The sequence below is a fragment of the Balaenoptera acutorostrata genome, chromosome 10 (assembly GCF_949987535.1).
Source record: "Balaenoptera acutorostrata chromosome 10, mBalAcu1.1, whole genome shotgun sequence".
Lineage (NCBI taxonomy): Eukaryota > Metazoa > Chordata > Mammalia > Artiodactyla > Balaenopteridae > Balaenoptera > Balaenoptera acutorostrata.
Window position 1 is genome coordinate 70942932 of NC_080073.1, and position 24598 is coordinate 70967529.

Sequence of the window (24598 nt, forward strand, 5' to 3'; positions counted from 1 at the left end):
ACCACAATCAGAAGCCCGCACACCGCAACAAAGAGTAGCCCACGCTCACTGCAACTAAAGAAAGCCCGTGTGCAGCAACAAACACCCAACGCAGCAAAAAATTAATTAATTAATTAATTTAAAAAATATATACACGTAGGCCTAACTCTCCATTGAGAGAATTATTAACTACTTAACCAGTATCTTCTTTAGATTACCATTTCCAAAGTAAACAGGATTGGAAAATGGCTATGTAATTCACAAATAAATCTGTGTCCAAGTTTGTTTATTTGTTTTTACCTCTAAGATCTAGCAGTCCTTCTTCTCGACCTTCCAAAAAGAAAAGTGAGTGAAGCCTCACTCATCGGATATTATTTCCTCATTCAGTCCCGAAGCTGGGATGGAGGTCCTGGAAGCTCTTCCCCACCGTTTCCGTTAATTACTGGCTTTCTGCTCCCATTTCTATAGTTCACCTTTGCCTCTGTTTCCTATGCTGGAGGCCCCTGGGTCATATGAAGGAGCCTGAAGTCCCAGATGGGTTTGTCTTCTATTCCTTCCTTGCTTTCTACTTGACAGACCCACAGTCCCATGCCCAATAGTTCAGTGTCTGGCTTCCTGGGTCAGGATTTCCTAAGTTCCGTAAGTAAGTGCTGCGAGAGCTACAGTGCCAAAACAGATTCCAAAAGGAGATCTCGAACTGGAAAACTGACACAACCATGTTAACTTCCTTACAGACAGCATGTACCCAACAACGAAGTACCTACAAAAATGCATTATTTTTCTAAGCAAAAGACACACTGGCTCAAATCCTGGCTCCAGCAGAGGGATATTTTTTTCCTTCACGTCTTGGGAATTTTTACTATTCTCAGAATATTACTTGTGAAAATTAACCTAATTTATGGTTCTTCACAGGGAATCCTCTAGTCTTGTTGAAAGAAGTTTAAAAAAAACTTTAACTGAAACCAAGTCCCAGATATCTGAAACAGTTATTCAGGGTCACATGAAGGGAGAATTGTCAGTCACATACTTTCTTTGAGCTTAGGGACATAGGTAGAAGGCATGAGCAGGTAGATGGTAAACAGAGAATTTGGGGGGTTTTTCTGGCCACGCCACATAGCTTGTGGGATCTTAGTTCCCCAGCCAGGGATTGAACCCAGGCCCTCGGTAGTGAAGGCGTGGAGTCCTAACCACTGGACCGCCAGGGAATTCCCGTTAAATAGATGATTTTGACTGGTGAGACCAAGCAGGGAATTTCTAATAAGAACCAAAGATGAAGCTAAAGAAGCAGAAGGGCCCAATGATGGAGAGTTTTGGGTGAAAAGTTTAGATCTGACCAAGTCCACTGCATACTCTGCCTTTGGCAAGAGAACAAAGAGCATCCTTTTCCCCTTATCTTTTCCTGCTCAATCCCTTGGTCCCTTTGTCCAAATTCTTTCTTCAGTAGGATCACCCATAACTATGCTCCAGCATACCATATATATGTATATAAATATATATAAAATATATATAAATACAAATATCTCTACTATTGCACTGATCATATTTTACTTTATCAATCTTTAGAAAGTTGTCACTCCTATTATATCATGAAATTCTTGAGAGCAGCAACTGTGTCTTGTTCACCCTTTTATGGTGGCACCTAAACTAAGTGCCTGCAGTATAACAGGTATTCAATAAATACCTGTTTGTTGAATAAATGTTTGAATGAATAAGTCTTATAAGTAATAGAGTAGAATTGAGGAGCGGGAAAGCAGGAAAAAAAAAAGATGTTTGATGATCAACTAGGGGGGTACTATCTGAACTTAATCCTGAACCTAACTGCTTGGGAAGCAACTGTATCACTACCATATATAGTTCTTGCCCTTCCAGAATGAAAAACATACAACGGCTGTTTGTGGTAGTAATAACAGGTCATTGGTGTTATTAACATCATCTCACACTTATTAAAAGATACTAATTTATATTCTAAAATTATAAAATAAAATGCAAAGAAAAAGGACAACCCTGTTCTATTTTCTCATGTTTCAAGTCCTCCACTACACACAAAAGAAGCTCAACATGTTATTATCCTTTAAACAAAAATGAAACAACAAAAAGCCTAGATTCAGCTGAAAAACTTAAGTACAAACAGCCATGTCTCAAAGGTCTTAGGGAATATAAAACACAGTGGAAAATATTTTTGGTCTAATAAGAGGATCCTAAGTGAAAATAATAAATAGAAAATTCCTCAACTAAAAAAAAAAAAAAGCAATTCAAGATGTAAAGAGATCTTGTGAAGAGAAATTCCATAATATATGAAACTTGTTACTAAATACAGCTGGTGGTGCAGTGGTTAAGAATCCGTCTGCCAATGCAGGGGACACGGGTTTGAGCCCTGGTCCAGGAAGATCACACATGCCACAGAACAACTAAGCCCGTGCGCCACAACTACTGAAGCCTGTGCGCCTAGAGCCTGGTGCTCCGCAACAAGAGAAGCCACCACAATGAGAAGCCCATGCACCGCGATGAAGAGTAGCCCCCGCTCTCCGCAACTAGAGAAAAACCTGCACACAGCAATGAAGACCCAACGCAGCCAAAAATAAATAAAATAAAATAAATAAATTTATTAAAAAATAAATAAATACAGCTGAAGCAAAACAAATCAGGAGTTAAGAACACCCGGTTCACTCTGTAATAATAAAGTCTAAAATGATCTCACGGCGAAGAAAGGGGCAGGAAAATTCAAAGTTCTATTGACAAACTGACAAAACATACATAAAGGACTGCTACACTCCCTTTGGGGCATTTTAAAAGAGAAAACTTCCCCAACTGTTCAAACTCCTCCTCCCCCTCATCAGTATCCTTGTCATGCAGGTGGCTATGGCCAGCACAAGCAGAGTGGGGCCACCCCAGGCCCTCTGTTTCAGCATTCCTGGAAACTGTTCCCACCAAAAAGGCGGCAAGAGCTTCTCCAGGGCTGCATGTCTCCCCCTACCCTTAAGCAGAGCTATTTCTTCGCCTCACAGTCTGCAGAGGCAACGTAGGATTGTGACGTTAACTGTGTAGTCACAGACCTGCATATTTAACTTCTCTGAGGCTCAGTTTCCTCATTTGTAAAATGAAGGTAGTTAGTGGTGTTTCTCTCCTAGAGCTATCATGAGAATCATGCAAGGGAGCAATGTGCGTCTGGCCCACAATAGATACTCAATAAATGTTAGACTGTTCTCTTCCTGTCTCTCCTCTGAGGTCCTGTAACCCTCTCTCTCTTTTCCTCACTCCTCCTTTCTTCTGCTCCCTGATTCCTTATAAATATTTAATGGATCTCTCTCCTTTGAGTTACTCTTCTATTTATTTCAAAATTCCAAAGGAAGATAAAAAAAAAAAAAGAACTTATTTGTATGAAACTGAATAGCTCTACTACAGAAGCCCACATATCTGCTATACCTGGCAGACGACAAGTCAAGGGCCGGCTAGCACCTGAATGTACCTCTGCGGACTTCAGGCATAATTAATGCTCCACATGAGTAGAAGGACTTAAATAGTACAAATAGTTTCACGTGTTATTTCACAAATCACAGACTTCAGAAAATTTATATTTAAAAATGGTTTTATTTTTAAAAAAGCAATTTTAATCTCTCTTCAGCCCCAAGTAAAATTGTTATGATTTAGTGACACCATGTGGCTACATTTTGCTTTGCACTCTCAGGAGAGACTGTTCCTCTGTCTGCAGGTTGCTCTATACTAATTCAATTATGGTATCAAAGTTGTAGGTGGAGGTACAATTCAAACCAAGTGTGAACTAAAATGATTACTTTTAAAAAGTGAAACTGTTCCTTCTTCCTTTACAACTGAATAAGGCATTTCTTGAATTCTGAAGACACCAATCATATAAAGAAAGTAAAGGCTCGGCATAATTCTAGCTATGATTATAAAGCATCCTGGTGAACCACTGACTAATGTAAAACTGTCTACCTTTAAAAGTAAATAAATATATCAATGCCCAGGGGGTCAGGGGAAGAACAAAAGAGAAAAGGTGGAAGACACACATGCTTTTGTACAAGGTTAATATGGCAGGGAAAGAATGCTTCCATAAATAGCAATGTTTATTTTCTCATTTGTTTTATGTCTTGTAGATCTATAGCACTGTTAGGTACTATAATCTAATGAAAATGGGTAAAAAAATTATGCTGCATCTACTGATGGCCGGGATGAGAGGGGACTTGGAATGTATGGTAGCAATAAGAGATTAAAGTGCCCTAAACCAAAAAACAGTACAGTTTTAGTATTCATTTAATGAGGCCTCCTAGAGTAAACCAGTTACTCTTGAATAACATTTGATGTACACCAAAGAAAGCCTAAATATCTACAACAATGACCAGAGTATATCACCTCCTTAATCTCAGTTTAAAACACCCAGCTCGCCTCTCGGGCTTTCCATGATCACCTATTTTAAATAACCACTCTCCTCCTCTTGACCCTGGGTCACTATCACAGTATCATTTTCACAACATTTACAATTACCTGTTGTGTTCTTATTGTTTATATCTGTTCCTCCCAAATTCTATGAGAGCAGAAATCTTGGCAGTCTTCTTCAGTGTTATGGCCTCAGTATCCAGTACAAAGTAGGAGCATAGCACAAAGTAGGAGCTTATTTGTGAAATGAGTGAGTAATGGATGAATAAACAGATGAATAAATGAAGAAAAACCTATTTTCTTAGCTGGTGAAGCATGCCTAAATTTCTTGTTGTAAGTGAAAGTAGAACCATTCTAGTGAGATGTTTTTCATCATTTATGACCTCTACTGTGACCACTGAGACTAGAAGACAGGCCAACAGATGCTCTACAACACCCTTTTGTCCATGACACATTTGGCACATTATAATCTCTCATTCTAAGAAAAGAAGAAAAAGGAGGGAAGGGAAAACTACAATGATTAAAGCACTTTCATTAACAGTCAAAGAAATCAATGAACAGAGTGGAGTATATGCTAGAATTTAGCACATGATAAATATGGCTGTTCATACTAGTGTGGTAAGGAATGATTATTAAATAAATGGTCTTAGTCAATTGACTATCCCTAATCTGAAAATATACATGAAAAACATTCTGGCTGGATTAAATATTTAGATACAAGGATAAAAATAACAAGTAGCAGAAAAAACTTATAAAAATATAACACTCTTTAACGTTAGAGTGAGGAACACCTTTCTAAACATGATATCAGACCACCAGAAACCATAAAAAGGACTGACAGATTTGACTACATTTTTTTAAACATAAAATTCTATATGGTAAAAAGTACTAATAAAACACTAAAAACTAATAACAAATTGCACAGTACATGATAGGCAAAAGTATAATCATACATACACAAATATACATCTACATGTATATATACACCGCATATATACAATACATATATGTATACATATCAAGGTGTACATACCAACATAAAGTTCTCACAAGCCAAAAACAAAAAGATAATCACCCCAGAAGAAAAATATGCAAAAGACAAAAACAGGCTTTTATAAATGAGAAATAACAAATGTCAAGTATTGTAAGATACCCTACACTTCACAGATGATAAAAGAAATCCAACTTAAAGTAAGAAGATTTTTTACAAATCATAAATCACATTGGCAAAATGCTGACAATGCCTGCATTGGTGAGGGTTTGGAGAAGGGGCAATTCTATGTGCTATTGGTAGAAACTGAGTACAGCCTTATCAGAAGGCAAGCTTTATCAATATTTAAAATGTGTACTACATCATAATTTTATAATTAAAATGTCATAAAAAGACATTTCCATTTTGATAATTAAAAACAAAAGGAAAGGAAGAAAGAAGCTCAATTTTGTGTTAAGTGAGTTCACCCATCCTGTGCCATGTTCTGAACCGTCAAGTTGCACCCTTCTCAACACCCTTTCTGGCCTCTGTGCTCCCCTGGATTCTCCTCTAACTCTCTGACCAGCCCCTGCAGTAAACCTGTCTGCCACCTACTCTTTCCTTCCCTCTCTCAATAGCTATATTCTTAAGGACTGTGCTTTTAGGCCCACTATTCCTCTCCCTCAACTCCCAGGTTTTATACCAAGTTCACTTTTGTAATTCCAGCTACCAGCCATATGCGGGCTACCTCTGCACGCATTCACATCCATGTTTTCAAGTCTTCTCATATTTCAGCAACATTTTGCAGCTGCCAAATTACCAGCACCATGTTGAAAAAAGCCAGAAAAAAAAGTTAAAGCATCCCAGGGCACTCAATATTTCCACTCCTTGTTAGTGTTTTTTGTTCAGTCCTAGGCTCTACCAACTAAGAAAGCTGTGGAAGGACTTGAAGAGAGCTTACTAGATAGCCAAGAAGACAATTTGAAGGTTGGGGAATTTATGGGTAAAGCAGAAATTTCCTTTTCCTGAAAAAGGCAAAGCTGATAAGATATAAGATGGTTCTGAGTATCATATGAAAAACTGTACCAAAATTGACATCACTTTTCTTCATCTCCAGCTGGGGGCTAGGGGGTTGTTATTAGTCTAAGCTTTTGGCTACATTGAGCAGTCCCCACTTGACCCACAATGCATTCCTAACAAGGACCCAGAAAGAAAGAGCAGACCATTTCCCTCCATTCACTGTTGTGGTTGTGACCATCACTCTGGCTTTGAAGCCTGACGATATCCTTATCACCACTATCTCGGTGAGGGGAAATGCTGACTAAATTACATTCCACAGGATATATAAACGGCAAACTTTATGTTATATATATCTTACCACAATTTAAAAATGCTTTACCAAAACCAAAATGTATGAAAACTGTTGGAAACATACAAATGGGCAGATTACTAAGATAAAGAGAACCATGGAAGGCATGTGTGTGGACTGGCAGTATGGAAAATTGCTGAAAGGACCACACTCCTGAGATAAGGAACAGTCTCCTCATACTGAGAGCCACCACTGAAAGCCACCATGGCCACAGATAATGGCAGGATGGCTCTCTTTCTCTGAAGGCCAAACACCAGTTCAGAGACTCAAAAAGTAGAAAAGGTAATAAAAACAACTATTTACTGAGCCTCTACTTTGGGCCAGGCATTGTGCTCAGTACTTGTACATACGCTCTGTCATCTAACCCTCCGCAGCAGACCCCAGGAAGGGTGCTGTTATTCCTGTTTCACTGGTGTAGAAATGAGGGCTTGGAGAGGCACAACTTTACTAAGATCACAATGCCAATATTAGATGAAACCAGGATTTGAGAAGAGCTCTAACTCTGCAGCCCATGATTTTCCTACTACCCGATGCTGATTTACATGCAGTTCAACCCAGACTCAAGAGAGAGGGCTGGGTAATCTCACAATTCACAGAGTATCTCTTCTTTAGTGAATATATTAGATGAAATCTTTCATCAATATACAACACTCATATCCTTCAAAATTAACCTCGAAATTCAGTTTCCTGAAGAAAAAACAGAAAGTAGACTTTGCAAAGAGTACAGAACCATTTACCACTCCAGAATTTTCCAGCACAGATATACATTTTAACAAATACATGGATAAAAGCACCAATGAATATATATACATATTAATATTGAATCAGTCTCTCTTCATTACCTGGTCAGTGCCTTGACCCCAAGCCTGTGCCAACATTTATAGAGTACCTACTGCATACAAGGTCATAACTTGAGAACTGTGCAAGAATACTGAAAGATTAGAATCCATACTCCTTGCTTCCAAGAGCTTGTAATTTTAGTATGAGAGGCAAGACAAACACGCAAAGGACACTGAAGAACAAAGGTGACATATAAATGTGCAAATTAACGAACACAATGCAAACTGAACACTTATGTGCTAAGGAAATAAAGAATTTATATGTGCCCAGTGAAGTCCCTGAAAGAAGTGTATTTAGAACATTGTTTAGGAAGTCAATAAATGATTGTGAAGATAAGAAACACCAAACATAAGACATCCTTGGATAATCAATAGGGACTTATTCTTAAGTTCACTTTATAATACTTTGAAAATTACAAACTATTACAAAAGGCAGAGTTTATGAAGGAATGCAGTAACATAGTAAGTTAAAGTGGTTATAAATATTAAAACGTTTTCTCACTAAAATGCATATCAAGATTCCTTCCTTTTCTTGTTATCCCTGTCTCTAACATCACCTTTGCTCAGTTTTTCTCAACCAGAGTGGGAGCTGGCTATACCAAGACAAAAATTAGAATCATGAAAACAGCCAGGCTCCACAACACATAAAAGCAACATCAACAAAGGCAAGGCCACATAGGAGAGACAAAATAAGGAAAAGGGAGTATAAATAATGCCCATTAATAAATAAGAGGAATTATATTTTCTAAAAGCCAGAGATCACGACTGAGGGTACATGTCTCCCTCCACAGAGCAGGAGTTTTCAGGTGGGTAAAGCACACAGCCTCTATCATAGCTGGTATTACAGTCACGATGATTTGTTCTGGGAGTCGTGTTCCTAGTGTTTCAAATTAAATACAAACACACAGTCCTTTGGTCCACATCAGACACTTCGGTTGTTATGCTGCTTATTTTTTAATCTGATACAGCCATAATAATGTCAGTCGATGCAGACTCAATCCCCTCCTCTACCTCGGGGCCCCTCTGTCACTCTCAAAGTATCCCTAGGCAGTTCTGAGATACAGAATCTTCACTCAATTTCTTGTCCCTCTCATTTTAATCCATTCAAAACTCCTCTGATAAAAGAGCAACTGCTAGACCTGAGACACTTTAGTCCCTCTTTGGGGAAATGAAATTGATTTTCTTCATTTCCACACAAGAGGATCCTTGGGTAACAATATTGTGTCCAGTCACACCCATAATAAAAAAAATGTAGGCGACATTCTTTACTGTACCAGAGGCTGAAAGGTTTTGTGGAGTTCCTGTGGTAGAAGTAAGAATTCAGCCTGATGCTGTCAGATCATGCGTTTAATAAGTATAAGGGTGCCTTCTGACCGAGAGAGTTAAGTGCTGTGGGGCATCCCCATCTGCTCCAACTCAGCCACACAGGGATGTCAGCTGGGGTCACGAGTACAGGTGTGGAGCGGAGTGGGTAAGGGGCCAGCTCCCCGTGCTCCCTGGCTTACACCCACCATATCCCTTCTTGACACACCTAATTAAATGAACCAATCACTTTCTGCCTTCAATCTCTTGAGTTTAGGGTAAAGAATATCTGAGGGAAATTTCCAAGGGGAAAATCACAATAGAAAAAACACAACAGAATTTCAGGGGCCTTTAACCACCTTTCCCAACTCCCAAATTCATTATTCATACTGGTTTTGCAGAATTTCAGAAAGAAAGCTTAAAACATGGCTTAAACCTAAAGTAAGAATATGAAATGTTAGAATAGCTTATCAGTACTTTTTAAAAAACAAACTTACATGGAGCTAAAATACATAATGACAATAAAAGTTAAGGTGCTCTGGTTGAAGGGAAGGTGTGAGCCTGGAGCCCCACCAGCTCAGCCTCCCTTGCCCCAAACCCAACCCCACTAGAAACACCTGCTCTTTCAAACTCCAGTGATATCCACTGACCTAGAAAAAGAACATGCACAATGGCATCCAAAAATTTCCTCCTGGCCCTGAGGATTGCTAGGGAAGCCTCCAGAAATATCTCTCATGGCTTTTGTGAAAAGAACGCACCCCCTAACAATAACTCTGCTTTCAAGGTATAGCATGGAATTTAAAAAGCATTTCCACTTCTCCGTGTGTCATCCCTTCTTATTCATTTACATGCCTTTACATAAATATGGTACAAAACAGTTCCACAGTACATTCTAAATATTAAGATGCTTAATTTCCATAGTATCCTTAAGTTTTTTAGTTGGGACGCATTTAGTAACTGATAGCCTGGAAAACTTTTCTTCTATGAGACAGAAAAATGAAATCTGTTTCTCAACATCCAGATCTCTTTAAACAAACATCAAAATCATTTATAAGCCATGAGAACTAACCTGCAGACACGGGCTGGAAAATACAACTTTTGCCAAGAACGACACAGATATTGCGAATGATCAATAACTCTGATCCAATCAAGTTCATCCATTGAGACTTCAATGAAGTATGAATAAGACCTATGAATCAAAAGGAAAAAGGCAGAAAAAAGTATCATATTAAAATAACAATACAAAGTTATATTTTTTTAGCAGTTTTTTTTTTTTTTTTGGCTGCGTTGGGTCTTCACTGCTGTGCTTGGGCTTTCTCTAGTTGTGGCGAGCGGGGGCTACTCTTCTTTGCGGTGTGCGGACTTCTCATTGCGGTGGATTCACTTGTTGTGGAGCACGGGCTCTAGGCGCGTGGGCTTCAGTAGCTGTGGCTCACGGGCTCTAGAGCGCAGGCTCAGTAGTTGTGACACGGGCTTAGTTGCTCCGCAGCATGTAGGATCTTCCCAGACCAGGTCACGAACCCGTGTCCCCTGCATTGGCAGGCAGATTCTTAACCAGTGTGCCACCAGGGAAGCCCCCCGAAGTTATATTTTAATAAAATGTTAAAAGGTACAAAAAATACACTATTCATGAATTACATTTTCTGCATAACGACCAAATTCTGATGATGACGAAATGTGTATAGATCCCCCTAACATAGCATTCGCCACAATGTACTGAAATTATCTCTTTGCATGTCTGTCTGCCTTATTAGATCTCAAGCTGCTTAAGAACACGGACCATGCCATATTTATCTGCATATATCCGGGGTCTAGCACGGTGCTTGGCACATATCAGGCATATAAGACATAACAGGACCAGGATGCCTTGCATATACCGTATTAACAGATTAATAAAGCCATGACAGAGAGAGGACAGAAAACAGAGAGGTGTGCCTTCTCCCTCTACCTTCACTGGCCTGGGTGCCCAGCCCTCCTCTCTCAGGAGGAAAGCCAACTCAGAATGGTTCCTCACAGAGGCCAGCTTATCTCCTGCTTCCTCCCAGTTTCCTACCATCCCACACACAGATACACCCTGCAGAAAAATAAATGACATGGGTGAAGAGATAATATGTATTCCTTTTCGGTACAACTTAAAATTTGGCAGCTAATAATCTAGCAGTAATGAAAACAGCCTATCATCCTCCCCTGGTCAGCTACCCTGGACCATTACATGCTGGTCCCATACTGAACAAATCTATATTCCCCTGTCATAAGCCAAATTTAAATTTGAGATGCAGTTATTACTGTAATATCAACAGGAACAATCTCAGAAGATTTAGGTGACCATAAATGTCAGCCTGCAACCAACAGTTGTGACCAGAAAAGGTCAGCTTATTTTGTGTCATCCCCTCATTTTCTGCTGTCCCCTCACTCCCATTCATTTTATTGCTCAGTCTCAAACTGGTTATAACCTTTTATTGGACCTCTCTGGGTTATCAGCAATGCAGGATATAATTTTACAACACATGTGAGAATCTTTTTGGTTTAAGATTCTGAATTCTTCACCTTTGCTTAGAATGATAACTTCCACAAGAAAGGAACTAGTACATGGTAAAGTTAAGTCCCCCGTGAATGAAACACACATACTAAAACAAACTAGGGCTTCCCTGGTGGCGCAGTGGTTAAGAATCCGCCTGCCAATGCAGGGGACACGGGTTCAAGCCCTGGGCCGGGAAGATTCCACATGCCGCAGAGCAACGAAGCCCATGCGCCACAACTACTGAGCCTGCACTCTAGAGCCCGTGAGCCACAACTACGGAAGCCCGCGTGCCTAGAGCCCATGCTCCGCAGCAAGACAAGCCACCACAATGAGAAGCCTGCGCACCGCAACAAAGAGTAGTCCCCGCTCGCCACAACTAGAGAAAGCCCGCGCGCAGCAACGAAGACCCAACGCAGCCAAAAATAAATAAATAAAATTAATTAATTAACTTAAAAAAAATAAAAATAAAAAAAATAAAATAAAGTGGCCTGTAAGGGCTTCCCTGGTGGCGCAGTGGTTGAGAATCTGCCTGCTAATGCAGGGGACACGGGTTCGAGCCCTGGCCTGGGAAGATCCCACATGCCGCAGAGCGGCTGGGCCCGTGAGCCACAACTGCTGAGCCTGCGCGTCTGGAGCCTGTGCTCCGCAACGAGAGAGGCCCGCGCATCGCGATGAAGAGTGGCCCCCGCTTGCCACAACTGGAGAAAGCCCTCGCACAGAAACGAAGACCCAACACAGCCAAAATCAATCAATCAATCAATCAATCAAACATACGCATCTGATTCAAGATCCTCATTAAAAAAAAAAAAAAAAAAAAAAAAAAGTGGCCTGTAAATATTTAACATCCTGGAAATGATGATAACTACTTTCAGTTTCAAATGTACTAACCTTTTATTATTTTTATACTAATTTCATTATTAACTAAACAAGTGAATATATGTAAAGCTTTTAGAATAGTGCCTACTACTATTATTAATCAGAGACTCCTGTAAATAATACGTGAAATTTGCTCCATTTTGCCAACTAAACATCATATTATATCCAACGATACATATCAGGAAACATATTCTTAATTAAAAAGAATGAGATAACCTGGAGATAACCTCCAATACCCACGCACATGGGGAATGCTGACTCTCACTTCATAAAGCTTCCCTCACACTTGGCTCAAATGGCCTGAAAGGCCAGGGTAGTGGTCAGTGGTGCTAACGAGAGAAATGAACTAACCAGCAAGATCTGCAGGGTCTCATCACCCTTACTATCAAGCCCTTCATGCCCAGACTCAAAGAGGCATGAGTAGGGCCTAGGAGACTGTACACCAGAGACTGGGTGTACAGGTTTAGGTTAATGATGAGCAGCAATGAGGGAGACTGTTCAGTTCTTGGTCACCCTACTGCTCTGGCACTTCTGCCATGGCTGAAGCCAGTGGGTGAAAACATCAGAGTGGCTAGAAAGGAAGGCAGACTCTTGAAGGCACTGTGAAACTGGTGAGTTCCTAGGCTGGAGCCCATCAAGTTTTATTCACATATTTCTTTTGTTTTGATAATGAATTTATCCACACTAAAAGACAATTTTTTTCTTTGTCCACAGTACAAAGTATATTTTAAAAGTTATCATAATATCCAAAAGTAAGGAATCAAGTAAATAAACAATGGTAACCCATACAGTGGAATACCAAACTATTAAAAGTAACATTTTACATGGATAAACAACAAGGCCCTACTATATAGCACAGGGAACTATATTCAATATCATGTAATAAACCATAATGGAAAATATGAAAGAGAATATATATGTAAAACATATTTGTATATATATATGTACAGCAGAACTTAAACACATTATAAATAAACTATATTTCAAAAAATTTTTTTAAAAAGTAACACTTTACAGGAATATTTTTAAAAGAGTAGAATATTCACAATGTATTAATTAAAAAATGAAGTTACTTTTTGTACATCTAACCTTTATTTTGTATAACTATGTGTGGTTTTACAGGTTTCTGGTGTGTGTGTGAGCGTGTGCATGCGTGCGTGCGTGCGTGTGTGTGTGTGTGTGTGTGTGTGTGACTATGTATAACAAAAAAATACTGGTTAGGGACTTCCCTGGTGGCGCAGTGGGTAATAATCCGCCTGCCAATGCACAGGGCAGGGGTTCAAGCCCTGGCCTGGGAAGATGCCACATGCCACAGAGCAACGAAGCCCATGCACCACAACTACTGAGCCTGCGCTCTAGAGCCCACGAGCCACAACTACTGAGCCCGCGTGCCACAACTACTGAAGCCCACACAGCTACAGCCCAAGCTCCACAACAAGAGAAGCCACCGCAACGAGAAGCCCGCGCACCGCAACGAAGGGTAGCCCCCGCAAGCCACAATTAGAGAAAGCCTGCGCTCAGCAACGAAGACCCAACACAGCCAAAAATAAAATTAATTAATTAATTAAAAAAAATACTGGTTAGACAAATATAAAAATTAATAATAGGCAGTGAGATTACTAGCAATATTTATTTTCTTCTTTGTGCTTTTCTACATTTTCTGTTTTCCACAATAAACACATATTCATTACTTTTATAAGCAGAAAAAAGCAAAAAATGTTATTTTTTAAAGAAACGCACCCTTTAAATCTTCCCCCAAAACTAAACTTCAAGAGAAATAGCAAAGTGATGACAAAGATATATACCAGCAAATCTCTTAAACCAAAGCAGATGACCACAAAGTTAGGCCATCTCAATCAAACATGTCAGTTTCTCTCCAAGTCATGCTAATGACTCACCGGCTATCTCGGTCCCACAGGAGTATCCGTATATGATTGATAATGGATGGCTGACCTAGCTTAATCTCGATGCCAGAACGGCAGTCATCATCAATTGGGTGCCTAGAAAATCCATGATCCAAATCATAATTTTGAGTGTCACCATCTAATAAGGCAGACTTCAGCTCCCCTTTTACCACCTGGGCGCCATATTTCATAGTTGCAATGTTTTCTTCTGGTACTACAGTTAAAAATAGAAAAAGCAAGGTTAATGGTTACTTATGAAATTTTCCATATTTTGGGAAAAAAAGATAAAATTCTTGCATTTTAGTTGATGCTAGTATATGCATTTAATCTAACGAGAAAGAGGAGATACGGAGTGTCTGTGAGGATTAAGATACCACCACAGTTGAAATTTAATGACATCATCACAGCCACAAAGTACCTGGGACTAAGATTACTAAGAAAAAGTTGTAAATACTAGAAAAAACATGTTCTAGGACAAACAAATCAGCTCTACTGAGTTAATTCTATTAGTAGCTTTAATTTAATACCTACTGGACAAAAATAGCATGTAAAATGACCTGTACCTGCCATCTGGACTGAGCACGAAGTATAAAAGCAAAGCAAACAGGTCAGACATCTTATAAAAGAGAAAGAGAAAGACCCCATACAGCGGAGCTGCTGGTCATACAAGGACGTGCTGAATCAATTAGTTAAAAACCAAGAATATGTTTAAAAGAAGATATATTTTTACTTCACTTGAATATTTTTAAAAATAAAAATTCAGTCTGTCATCAAAATTAATACTATGATTATAATTAACCCCCCTCCCCTCTCCAACACTAGATGTACTAAGAGTCAATTGTTCCTGGGACTCTGAAGTCCTCTATGCAAATTTTGCTTCACAGATCTAGAACCTGTCTTCCAGGTACTAACATTTGAAAACTGACACTCTCCATGGAGAGACAAGAGGCAGCATAAAGTAGATGTTAAGAGCCTGAGCTTCAAAGTCAGAGTTTAAATAATGGCGCCACCTTTAACCAGATGTATCAATTTGGGGAAGTCGCTTTCTCTGAACTTCAATTTCTCAATAGGGCAATATCTATCTCCCAGGTGTTTTTGTTTAAGGATTAAATGAGATGATCTTTACAAAGCACAGAGTAAGCTCTAAAATAAAGATTGCCAGTATTATTACAAAATATGTATGAAAAGCACACATAAAACTAAGCAAGTTTACAGACTGTAAATAAATGCTGAATTCTCACAGAATATGTACATCTTGGCTGTGTGATTTGAATAGGGGAAAGTATGAGCTATAATTAGGCTCTTAGGGAAAAGGAGTAAGTAATTCATCATTGCAGATTTCTTGGCAAATGTGGGTTTAAAAATCTTTTTTTCAAATGAAGACAGGGAAAGATGATTTAAAAATGAAGCTGAAAAGTGGGGGTTGGAGTGAGTTTAATTAACCTGCAAAAGACTAAGGCAACTGAGAAACCAAACAAATGAAAACAAAACCTAGTCATGATCAACTTCTTACCACCAGAGGCTTAAGTGCGCAGTTTATAACATTCTACATTCTATTAGCTCATGAAAATCACACATATTCTTCATATTTATTTTTCATTTATTTAACAAACTTTATTAATTCCTTTGACTTTCTCCTCATAATAATCCTTTGAGTGTAGGACTACTATTATATCCATTTCACAGATGGGGAAGTGGGGGCAGAGAAAGGTTAAATGAACTTTGTTGCCCAAGGCCATACAGCCAGCAAGGAGCTGAGGTGCTATCAGAACACAGGCAACCTGTTTCCAGAGGCCCTGCCCTGCTACTACCTTCATAAAGGGTTTCTGATGGGAAGACCATACTTTTCCCTCTTACTAGTCCCTTCCCTCTAAGGTTACTTAGGACCCAAAGGAAAAAAACAGTCTATTACAGCTTTTTTTTAGAAAGTTGGACTTAAAATGAGAAAACCTAAGTTTGAGACTCAGACTCTACCACTTATTATCCCAGATGAGGCCACTCAGTCTCTATGAATCTGTTTTCTCATCTAAAAAGAATAATATTTTATCCAACCCACCCACGGGGTTACTGTAAAAATTACACTATAAATAGTATATGCTAAAGTACTATGGGACTTCCCTGGTGGCACAGTGGTTAAGACTCTGTGCTCCCAACGCAGGGGGCCCAGGTTCGATCCCTTGTCAGGTAACTAGATCCCACGTGCATGTCACAACTAGGGAGTCCACCTGCTGCAACTAAGGAGCCGGTGAGCCACAACCAAATAAAAAAATAAAATAATAAAAAACTAAAGTCTACAAAGTACTCTATAAGAATTCAATTAGTCAAAAAACATTTACTGAAGACCCATTCTGTACCAGGTACCCTGGGAGGCACTGGATATCTCTCAGTGAACCAGACAGAGATAGGCCTTGCCCTCCTGGTGCCTCCAATCTAGAGATGAAGCACTTTATAAGCAAGCCAAGAAAAGCTTTAAATTTGTGATTTGTGAATCCTCAGTAGAGATGACTTGTGAACACCCTAGTTTACAGATGAAGATACTAAAAGATACTAAAAACTACAATTGGGAAGACAGAATACTACAAGAGTCAAAGAGTTTTCAAAGTATTAAAGGTTCATTGCTATTACTGTCTTTATGTGATAGATGAGACAAATTAATTAATTAATTAATTTATTTATTTATCTATTTATTTATGGTTGCACTGGGTGTTCACTGCTGCGCGCAGGCTTCCTCTAGTTGCGGCAAGCAGGGGCTACTCTTCGCTGTGGCGCACAGGCTTCTCATTGCGCTGGCTTCTCTTGTTGCGGAGCACGGGCTCTAGGTGTATGGGCTTCAGTAGTTGTGGCACGCGGGCTTCAGCAGTTGTGGCTCCTGGGCTCTAGGGCCAGGCTCAGTAGTTGTGGTGCACAGGCTTAGTTGCTCCATAGCATGTGGGATCTTCCTGGACCAGGGCTTGAACCCGTGTCCCCTGCATTGGCAGGCAGATTCTAACCACTGCGCCACCAGGGAAGTTCCCAAATTTTAAATTCTAGTTTAGAAGCAAGGAATAGATTCATTCAGTCATTCGTTTATTTTGAAAAGTCTAGATTCAGGCACTGTGCTAAGTGCTAGGAAAACACAGGGGAAAAGACATAATTACAGTCTTCAAGAAGCTCAGTCTAAGTAGGAGTGTAGGCAAGAAAAGCAAAAATGATACTATCACAGTGGCAAGCCCGCTCAGTGTAGTTACTGGAAACTATGGGAATAGGTTCGTGGTACCATGTACCTACAGCACAGATTTAAACACACACACACACTCACATATAAACCAATAATATAACTTAGCAGGCCTAGCAACAGATTGAATTTTAGCCAATAAAAAATCTTGAGGATGGAAGTTGTGATGTGCTACCTGTTATAAAAATGAAGAAACAAGAAATTACTGTTCTCTTTCGCAAAGTCTAAAACCTGAGATACACAAAACAAAGTATAACTCAGCCGGAATAGAAAAAGCACTAACTTTCAAGGCAGAAATATCTCCACAGGTAAAACAAAACTAAACATTAAGGAATCGGCTGAGTACAAGTAGTTCAAATATCCTAAGAAAGAAATTAATTAAAAAGTTAATTTCCTTTCCTCAGGCGTATAGACAAATGCTCATCAATAGACATAGTTTTGTATATATATAAACCACATTCTCAAAAAGACTAATCACCACTGGAAAGTTAAAAACATCCTTTGGATCCTCTTTTTTTTTTTAACGGGGGTGGAAATCACTATAATTTGGTAAAAAGCCTCAGGATATGCAACTGTAAGAATTAAACCTTCTAGTAACCAATATTACTGAACTAAAAAAAAAAAATTTAGTATTTATGCCCCTAGATACTAATTCCCTAGTCCCAAGATAGAACCTCTCAATGTCATGAAAAGTCCCCAAAGATTCAGAACCTATACCCAGGGAAGAACAAAGAAACAGACAAATCTCATCAATAATTTCAAAATAAGCAGAACTATCCTTCCAGACTATCAGCTAAGGACCAGTTCTGAAATTTTAGACCCCTTTTCCCCTAACAGTGAAGAAATCTCATTTTTTAAAAATGACATGAAGGTCTGAATAAATATTTTTTAGGGTCTGAGAGGAAAGTGATATGCTTCCTTAGTTACTTCTATTATTAGTTTTACTATTCATATAATTAAAAAAGTAGAAACACAGTCTGCTACTTAATCATTTCTTGAGTTTATAAGTTACATAAAAGATTCCCAAGCATTTGTATAATCTCCTCCTTGAGCTTCCACTAAATTATTCCAAAATGAAGAATTTAACAGTTATGAGCAGCATATCATTCCAGGACTGAAGGCTCCTCAACTGGTTGATTACTCCCTTTCATGGTAATTTCATGGGTCTATAGTAACCCAGGTCTGACACCTATACTGGCCAGCTGATCAATTCCAAGCTACCAGTAACTACATGAAATGTCCAAAGCATCTCCTCAGTTCTGCAGCAATGTCCCAAACCTATACTTATAACTAAACCAGTCCTGAGGCCCTATCAACACCTTGAATCAAAACTAGGGCAAGAAGGGGAAAAAAGGAGCTGATATAAGAAAGGATCCAACAATTAAGATTTACAAAGGCTAAAACTGTATTACTCATCTTGTTACTCCTCCCCTCTCTATCCTCCTACCCTTTATGGAAGGCTGACCCTCAACCAGTATCACTCTCTAGCATCTCTAATCTCTTCCCCAACCTCTCCCGACCTGTTCCATCTAGCTACGATACTATTTCTCTACTACCTTTACTCCAATTCACACATCAGATAGTCAACACACTGTATTTACTATATTGTATTGTATTAACACAACCACATCCATAAGCAGAGAGGTAGCCTAAAATCATAATAGGCCATAGACACCCCAAAACACACCACCACATGTGTACCTGCCCACCAGAAAGACAAGATCCAGCCTCATCCACCTGAACACAGTCACTGGTCCCCTCCACCTGAAAGCCTACACAGCCCACTGAAGCAACCTTAGCCACTGCGGACAGACACCAAAAACAACGGGAACTACGAACCTGCAGACTGCGAAAAGGAGACCCCAAACACAGTAAGATAAGCAAAATGAGAAGACAAAAAAACACACAGCAGATGAAGGAGCAAGGTAAAAACCCACCAGACCAAACAAATGAAGAAGAAATAGGCAGTCTACCTGAAAAAGAATTCAGAATAATGATAGTAAAGATGATCCAAAATCTTGGAAATAGAATGGAGAAAATACAAGAAATGTTTAACAAGGACCTAGAAGAACTAAAGAACAAACAAACAATGATGAACAACACAATAAATGAAATTTAAAATTCTCTAGAAGGAATCAATAGCAGAATAACTGAGGCAGAAGAGCGGATAAGTGACCTGGAAGATAAAATAGTGGAAATAACTAGTGCAGAGCAGAATAAAGAAAAAAGAATGAAAAGAACTGAGGACAGTCTCAGAGACCTCTGGGACAACATTAAACGCACCAACATTCGAATTATAGGGGTCCCAGGAGAAGAAGAGAAAAAGAAAGGGACTGATAAAATATTTGAAGAGATCATGGTTGAAAACTTCCCTAATATGGGAAAGGAAATAGTTAATCAAGTCCAGGAAGCACAGAGAGTCCAATACAGGATAAATCCAAGGAGAAACACACCAAGACACATATTAAGCAAACTATCAAAAAGTAAATATAAAGAAAACATATTAAAAGCAGCAAGGGAAAAACAACAAATAACACACAAGGGAATCCCCATAAGGTTGACAGCTGATCTTTCAGCAGTAACTCTGCAAGCCAGAAGGAGTGGCAGGACATATTTAAAGTGACAAAGGAGAAAAACCTACAACCAAGATTACTCTACCCAGCAAGGATCTCATTCAGCTTTGATGGAGAAATTAAAAATTTTACAGACAAGCAAAAGCTAAGAGAATTCAGCACCACCAAACCAGCTTTACAACAAATGCTAAAGGAACTTCTCTAGGCAGGAAACACAAGAGAAGGAAAAGACCAACAATAACAAACCCAAAACAATTAAGAAAATGGGAATAGGAACATATATATCGATAATTACTTTAAATGTAAATGGATTAAATGCTCCAACCAAAAGACACAGACTGGCTGAATGGATACAAAAACAAGACCCGTATATATGCTGTCTACAAGAGACCCACTTCAGACCTAGGGACACACAGACTGAAAGTAAGGGGATGGAAAAACATATTCCATGCAAATGGAAATCAAAAGAAAGCTGGAGTAGAAATTCTCATATCAGACAAAATAGACTTTAAAATAAAGACTATTACAAGACACAAAGAAGGACACTACATAATGATCAAGGGATCGATCCAAGAAGAAGATATAACAATTGTAAATATTTATGCACCCAATAGACAAGCACCTCAATACATAAAGCGAATACTAACAGCCATAAAAGGGGAAATCGACAGTAACACAATCATAGTAGGGGACTTTAACACCCCACTTTCACCAATGGACAGATCATCCAAAATGAAAATAAATAAAGAAACACAAGCTTTAAATGATACATTAAACAAGATGGACTTAATTCATATTTATAGGACATTCCATCCAAAAACAACAGAATACACATTCTTCTCAAGTGCTCATGGAACATTCTCCAGGACAGATCATATCTTGGGTCACAAATTAAGCCTTGGTAAATTTAAGAAAATTGGTATCTTTTCCGACCACAACACTACGAGACTAGATATCAATTACAGGAAAAAATCTTTTAAAAATACAAGCACATGGAGGCTACTTACACTACTTACAATACACTACTTAATAACCAAGAGATCACTGAAGAAATCAAAGAGAAAATCAAAAAATACTTAGAAACAAATGACAATGAAAACACGACGACCCAAAACCTATGGGATGCAGCAAAAGCAATTCTAACAGAGAAGTTTATACCAATACAATCCTACCTTAAGAAACAAGAAACATCTCAAATAAACAACCTAACCTTACACCTAAAGCAATTAGAGAAAGTAGAACAAAAAAACCCCAAAGTTAGCAGAAGGAAAGAAATCATAAAGATCAGATCAGAAATAAATGAAAAAGAAATGAAGGAAATGATAGCAAAGATCAATAAAACTAAAAGCTGGTTCTTTGAGAACATAAACAAAATTGATAAACCATTAGCCAGACTCATCAAGAAAAAAAGGGAGAAGACTCAAATCAATAGAATTAGAAATGAAAAAGGAGAAGTAACAACTGACACTGCAGAATACAAAGGATCATGAGAGATTACTACAAGCAACTCTATGCCAGTAAAACGGACAACCTGGAAGAAATGGAAAAATTCTTAGAAATGCACAACCTTCCAAGACTGAACCAGGAAGAAATAGAAAATTTGACAGACCAATCACAAGCACTGAAATTGAAATTGTGATTAAAAATCTTCCAACAAACAAAAAAGTCCAGGACCAGATGGCTTCACAGGTGAATTCTATCAAACATTTAGAGAAGAGCTAACACCTATCCTTCTCAAACTCTTCCAAAATATATGTACAGGGAGGAACACTCCCAAACTCATTCAATGAGGCCACCATCACCCTGATACCAACACCAGACAAAGATGTCACAAAGAAAGAAAACTACAGGCCGATATCACTGATGAACATAGATGCAAAAATCCTCAACAAAATACTAGCAAACAGATCCAACAGCACACTAAAGGATCATACACCATGATCAAGGGGGGTTTATCCCAAGAATGCAAGGATTCTTCACTATAGGCAAATCAATCAATGTGATACACCATGTTAACAAATTGAAGGAGAAAAACAATATGATCATCTCAATAGATGCAGAGAAAGCTTTTGACAAAATTCAACACCCATTTATGATAAAAACTCTCCAGAAAGTGGACATAGAGGGAACCTACCTCAACATAATAAAGGCCATATAGGACAAACCCACAGCCAACATCATTCTCAATGGGGAAAAACTGAAACCATTTCCACTAAGATCAAGAACAAGACAAGGTTGCTCACTCTCACCACTATTATTCAACATACTTTTGGAAGTTTTAGCCACAGCAATCAGAGAAGAAAAAGAAATAAAAGGAATCCAAATCGGAAAAGAAGTAAAGCTGTCACTCTTTGCAGATGACATGATACTATACACAGAGAATCCTAAAGATGCCACCAGAAAACTACTAGAGCTAATCAATGCATTTGGTAAAGTAGCAGGATACAAAATTAAAGCACAGAAATCTCTAGCATTCCTATACACTAATGATAAAAAATCTGAAAGTGAAATTAAGAAAACACACCCATTTACCATTGCAACAAAAAGAATAAAATATCTAGGAATAAACCTACCTAAGGAGACAAAAGACCCATATGCAGAAAATTATAAGACACTGATGAAAGAAATTAAAGATGATACATAGATGGAGAGATATACCATGTTCTTGGATTGGAAGAATCAACATTGTGAAAATGACTCTACTACCCAAAGCAATCTATAGATTCAATGCAATCCCTATCAAACTACCAATGGCATTTTTCACAGAACTAGAAAAAAAATTTTCACAATTTGTATGGGGACACAAAAGACCCCGAATAGCCAAAGCAGTCTTGAGGGAAAAAAATGGAGCTGGAGGAATCAGACTCCCTCACTTCAGACTATACTACAAAGCTACAGTAATCAAGACAGTATGGTACTGGCAAAAAACAGAAATATAGGTCAATGGAACAGGATAGAAAGCCCAGAGATAAACCCACACACATATGGTCACCTTATCTTTGATAAAGGAGTCAAGAATATACAGTGGAGAAAAGAGAGCCTCTTCAATAAGTGGTGCTGGGAGAACTAGACAGGTACATGTAAAAGTATGAAATTAGAACACTCCCTAACACCATACACAAAAATATACTCAAAATGGATTCAAGACCTAAATGTAAGGCCAGACACTATCAAACTCTTAGAGGAAAACATAGGCAGAACACTCTATGACATAAATCACAGCAAGATCCTTTTTGACCCACCACCTAGAGAAACGGAAATAAAAACAAAAATAAACAAATGGGACCTAATGAAACTTAAAAGCTTTTGCACAGCAAAGGAAACCATAAACAAGACCAAACGACAACCCTCAGAATGGGAGAAAATATTTGCAAATGAAGCAACTGACAAAGGATTCATCTCCAAAATTTACAAGCAGCTCATGCAGCTGAGTATCAAAAAAACAAACAACCCAATCCAAAAATGGGCAGAAGACCTAAACAGACATTTCTCCAAAGAAGATAAACAGATTGGCAACAAACACATGAAAGAATGCTCAACATCATTAATCATTAGAGAAATGCAAATCAAAACTACAATAAGATATCATCTCACACCGGTCAGAATGGCCATCATCAAAAAATCTATAAACAATAAATGCTGGAGAGGGTGTGGAGAAAAGGGAATCCTCTTGCACTGTTGGTGGGAATGTAAATTGATACAGCCACTATGGAGAACACTATGGAGGTTCCTTAAAAAACTAAAAATAGAACTACCATACGACCCAGCAATCCCACTACTGGGCATATACCCTGAGAAAACCATAATTCAAAAAGAGTCATGTACCACAATGTTCATTGCAGCTCTACTTACAATAGCCAGGACATGGAAGCAAGCTAAGTGTCCATCAACAGACGAATGGATAAATAAGATGTGGCACATATATACAATGGAATATTACTCAGCCATAAAAAGGAATGAAATTGAGTCATTGGTTGAGACGTGGATGGATCTAGAGACTGTCATACAGAGTGAAGTCAGAAAGAGAAAAACAAATACCGTATGCTAACACATATATATGGAATCTAAGAAAAAAAAAAAAGGTCATGAAGAACCTAGGTGCAAGACGGGAATAAAGACACAGACCTACTACAGAATGGACTTCAGGATATGGGGAGGGGGAAGGGTAAGCTGGGACGACGTGAGAGAGTGGCATGGACATATACACACTACCAAACGTAAAATAGATAGCTAGTGGGAAGCAGCCACATAGGACAGGGAGATCAGCTCGGTGCTTTGTGACCACCTAGAGGGGTGGGATAGGGAGGGTGGGAGGGAGGGAGATGCAAGAGGGAAGAGATATGGGAAAATATGTATATGTATAACTGATTCACTTTGTTATAAAGCAGAAACTAACACACCATTGTAAAGCAATTATACTCCAATAAAGATGTTAAAAAAAAATACCTAGAAGAATTAAAGAACAAACAGAGGTGAACAATACAATAACTGAAATGAAAAATACACTACAAGGAATCAACAGCAGAATAACTGAGGCAGAAGAAAAGATAAGTGACCCGGAAGACAGAAATGGTGGAATTCACTGCAGAGGAACAGAATAAAGAAAAAAGAATGAAAAGAAATGAAGACAGCTTAAGAGACCTCTGGGACAACATTAAA

General features: G+C 38.7%; 1 protein-coding gene across 5 annotated transcripts in view; it reads right to left on the reverse strand.

Moving 5' to 3' along the window:
- Window positions 1-24598, reverse strand: part of BTBD9 (BTB domain containing 9) — a 411304-nt gene that overhangs the window by 340980 nt on the left and 45726 nt on the right. For all 5 annotated transcript variants that reach the window (XR_009009550.1, XR_009009549.1, XM_057555121.1 and 2 more), the window contains exons 5-6: window positions 14147-14366; window positions 9921-10040 (exon numbers count right to left, since the gene is read on the reverse strand). Coding sequence is in view for 3 of the 5 variants with exons in the window: in XM_057555121.1 (XP_057411104.1) it covers window positions 9921-10040; window positions 14147-14366 (340 nt within the window). In the remaining 2 variants the exon portion in view is untranslated. The remainder of the gene's footprint in view (window positions 1-9920; window positions 10041-14146; window positions 14367-24598) is intronic.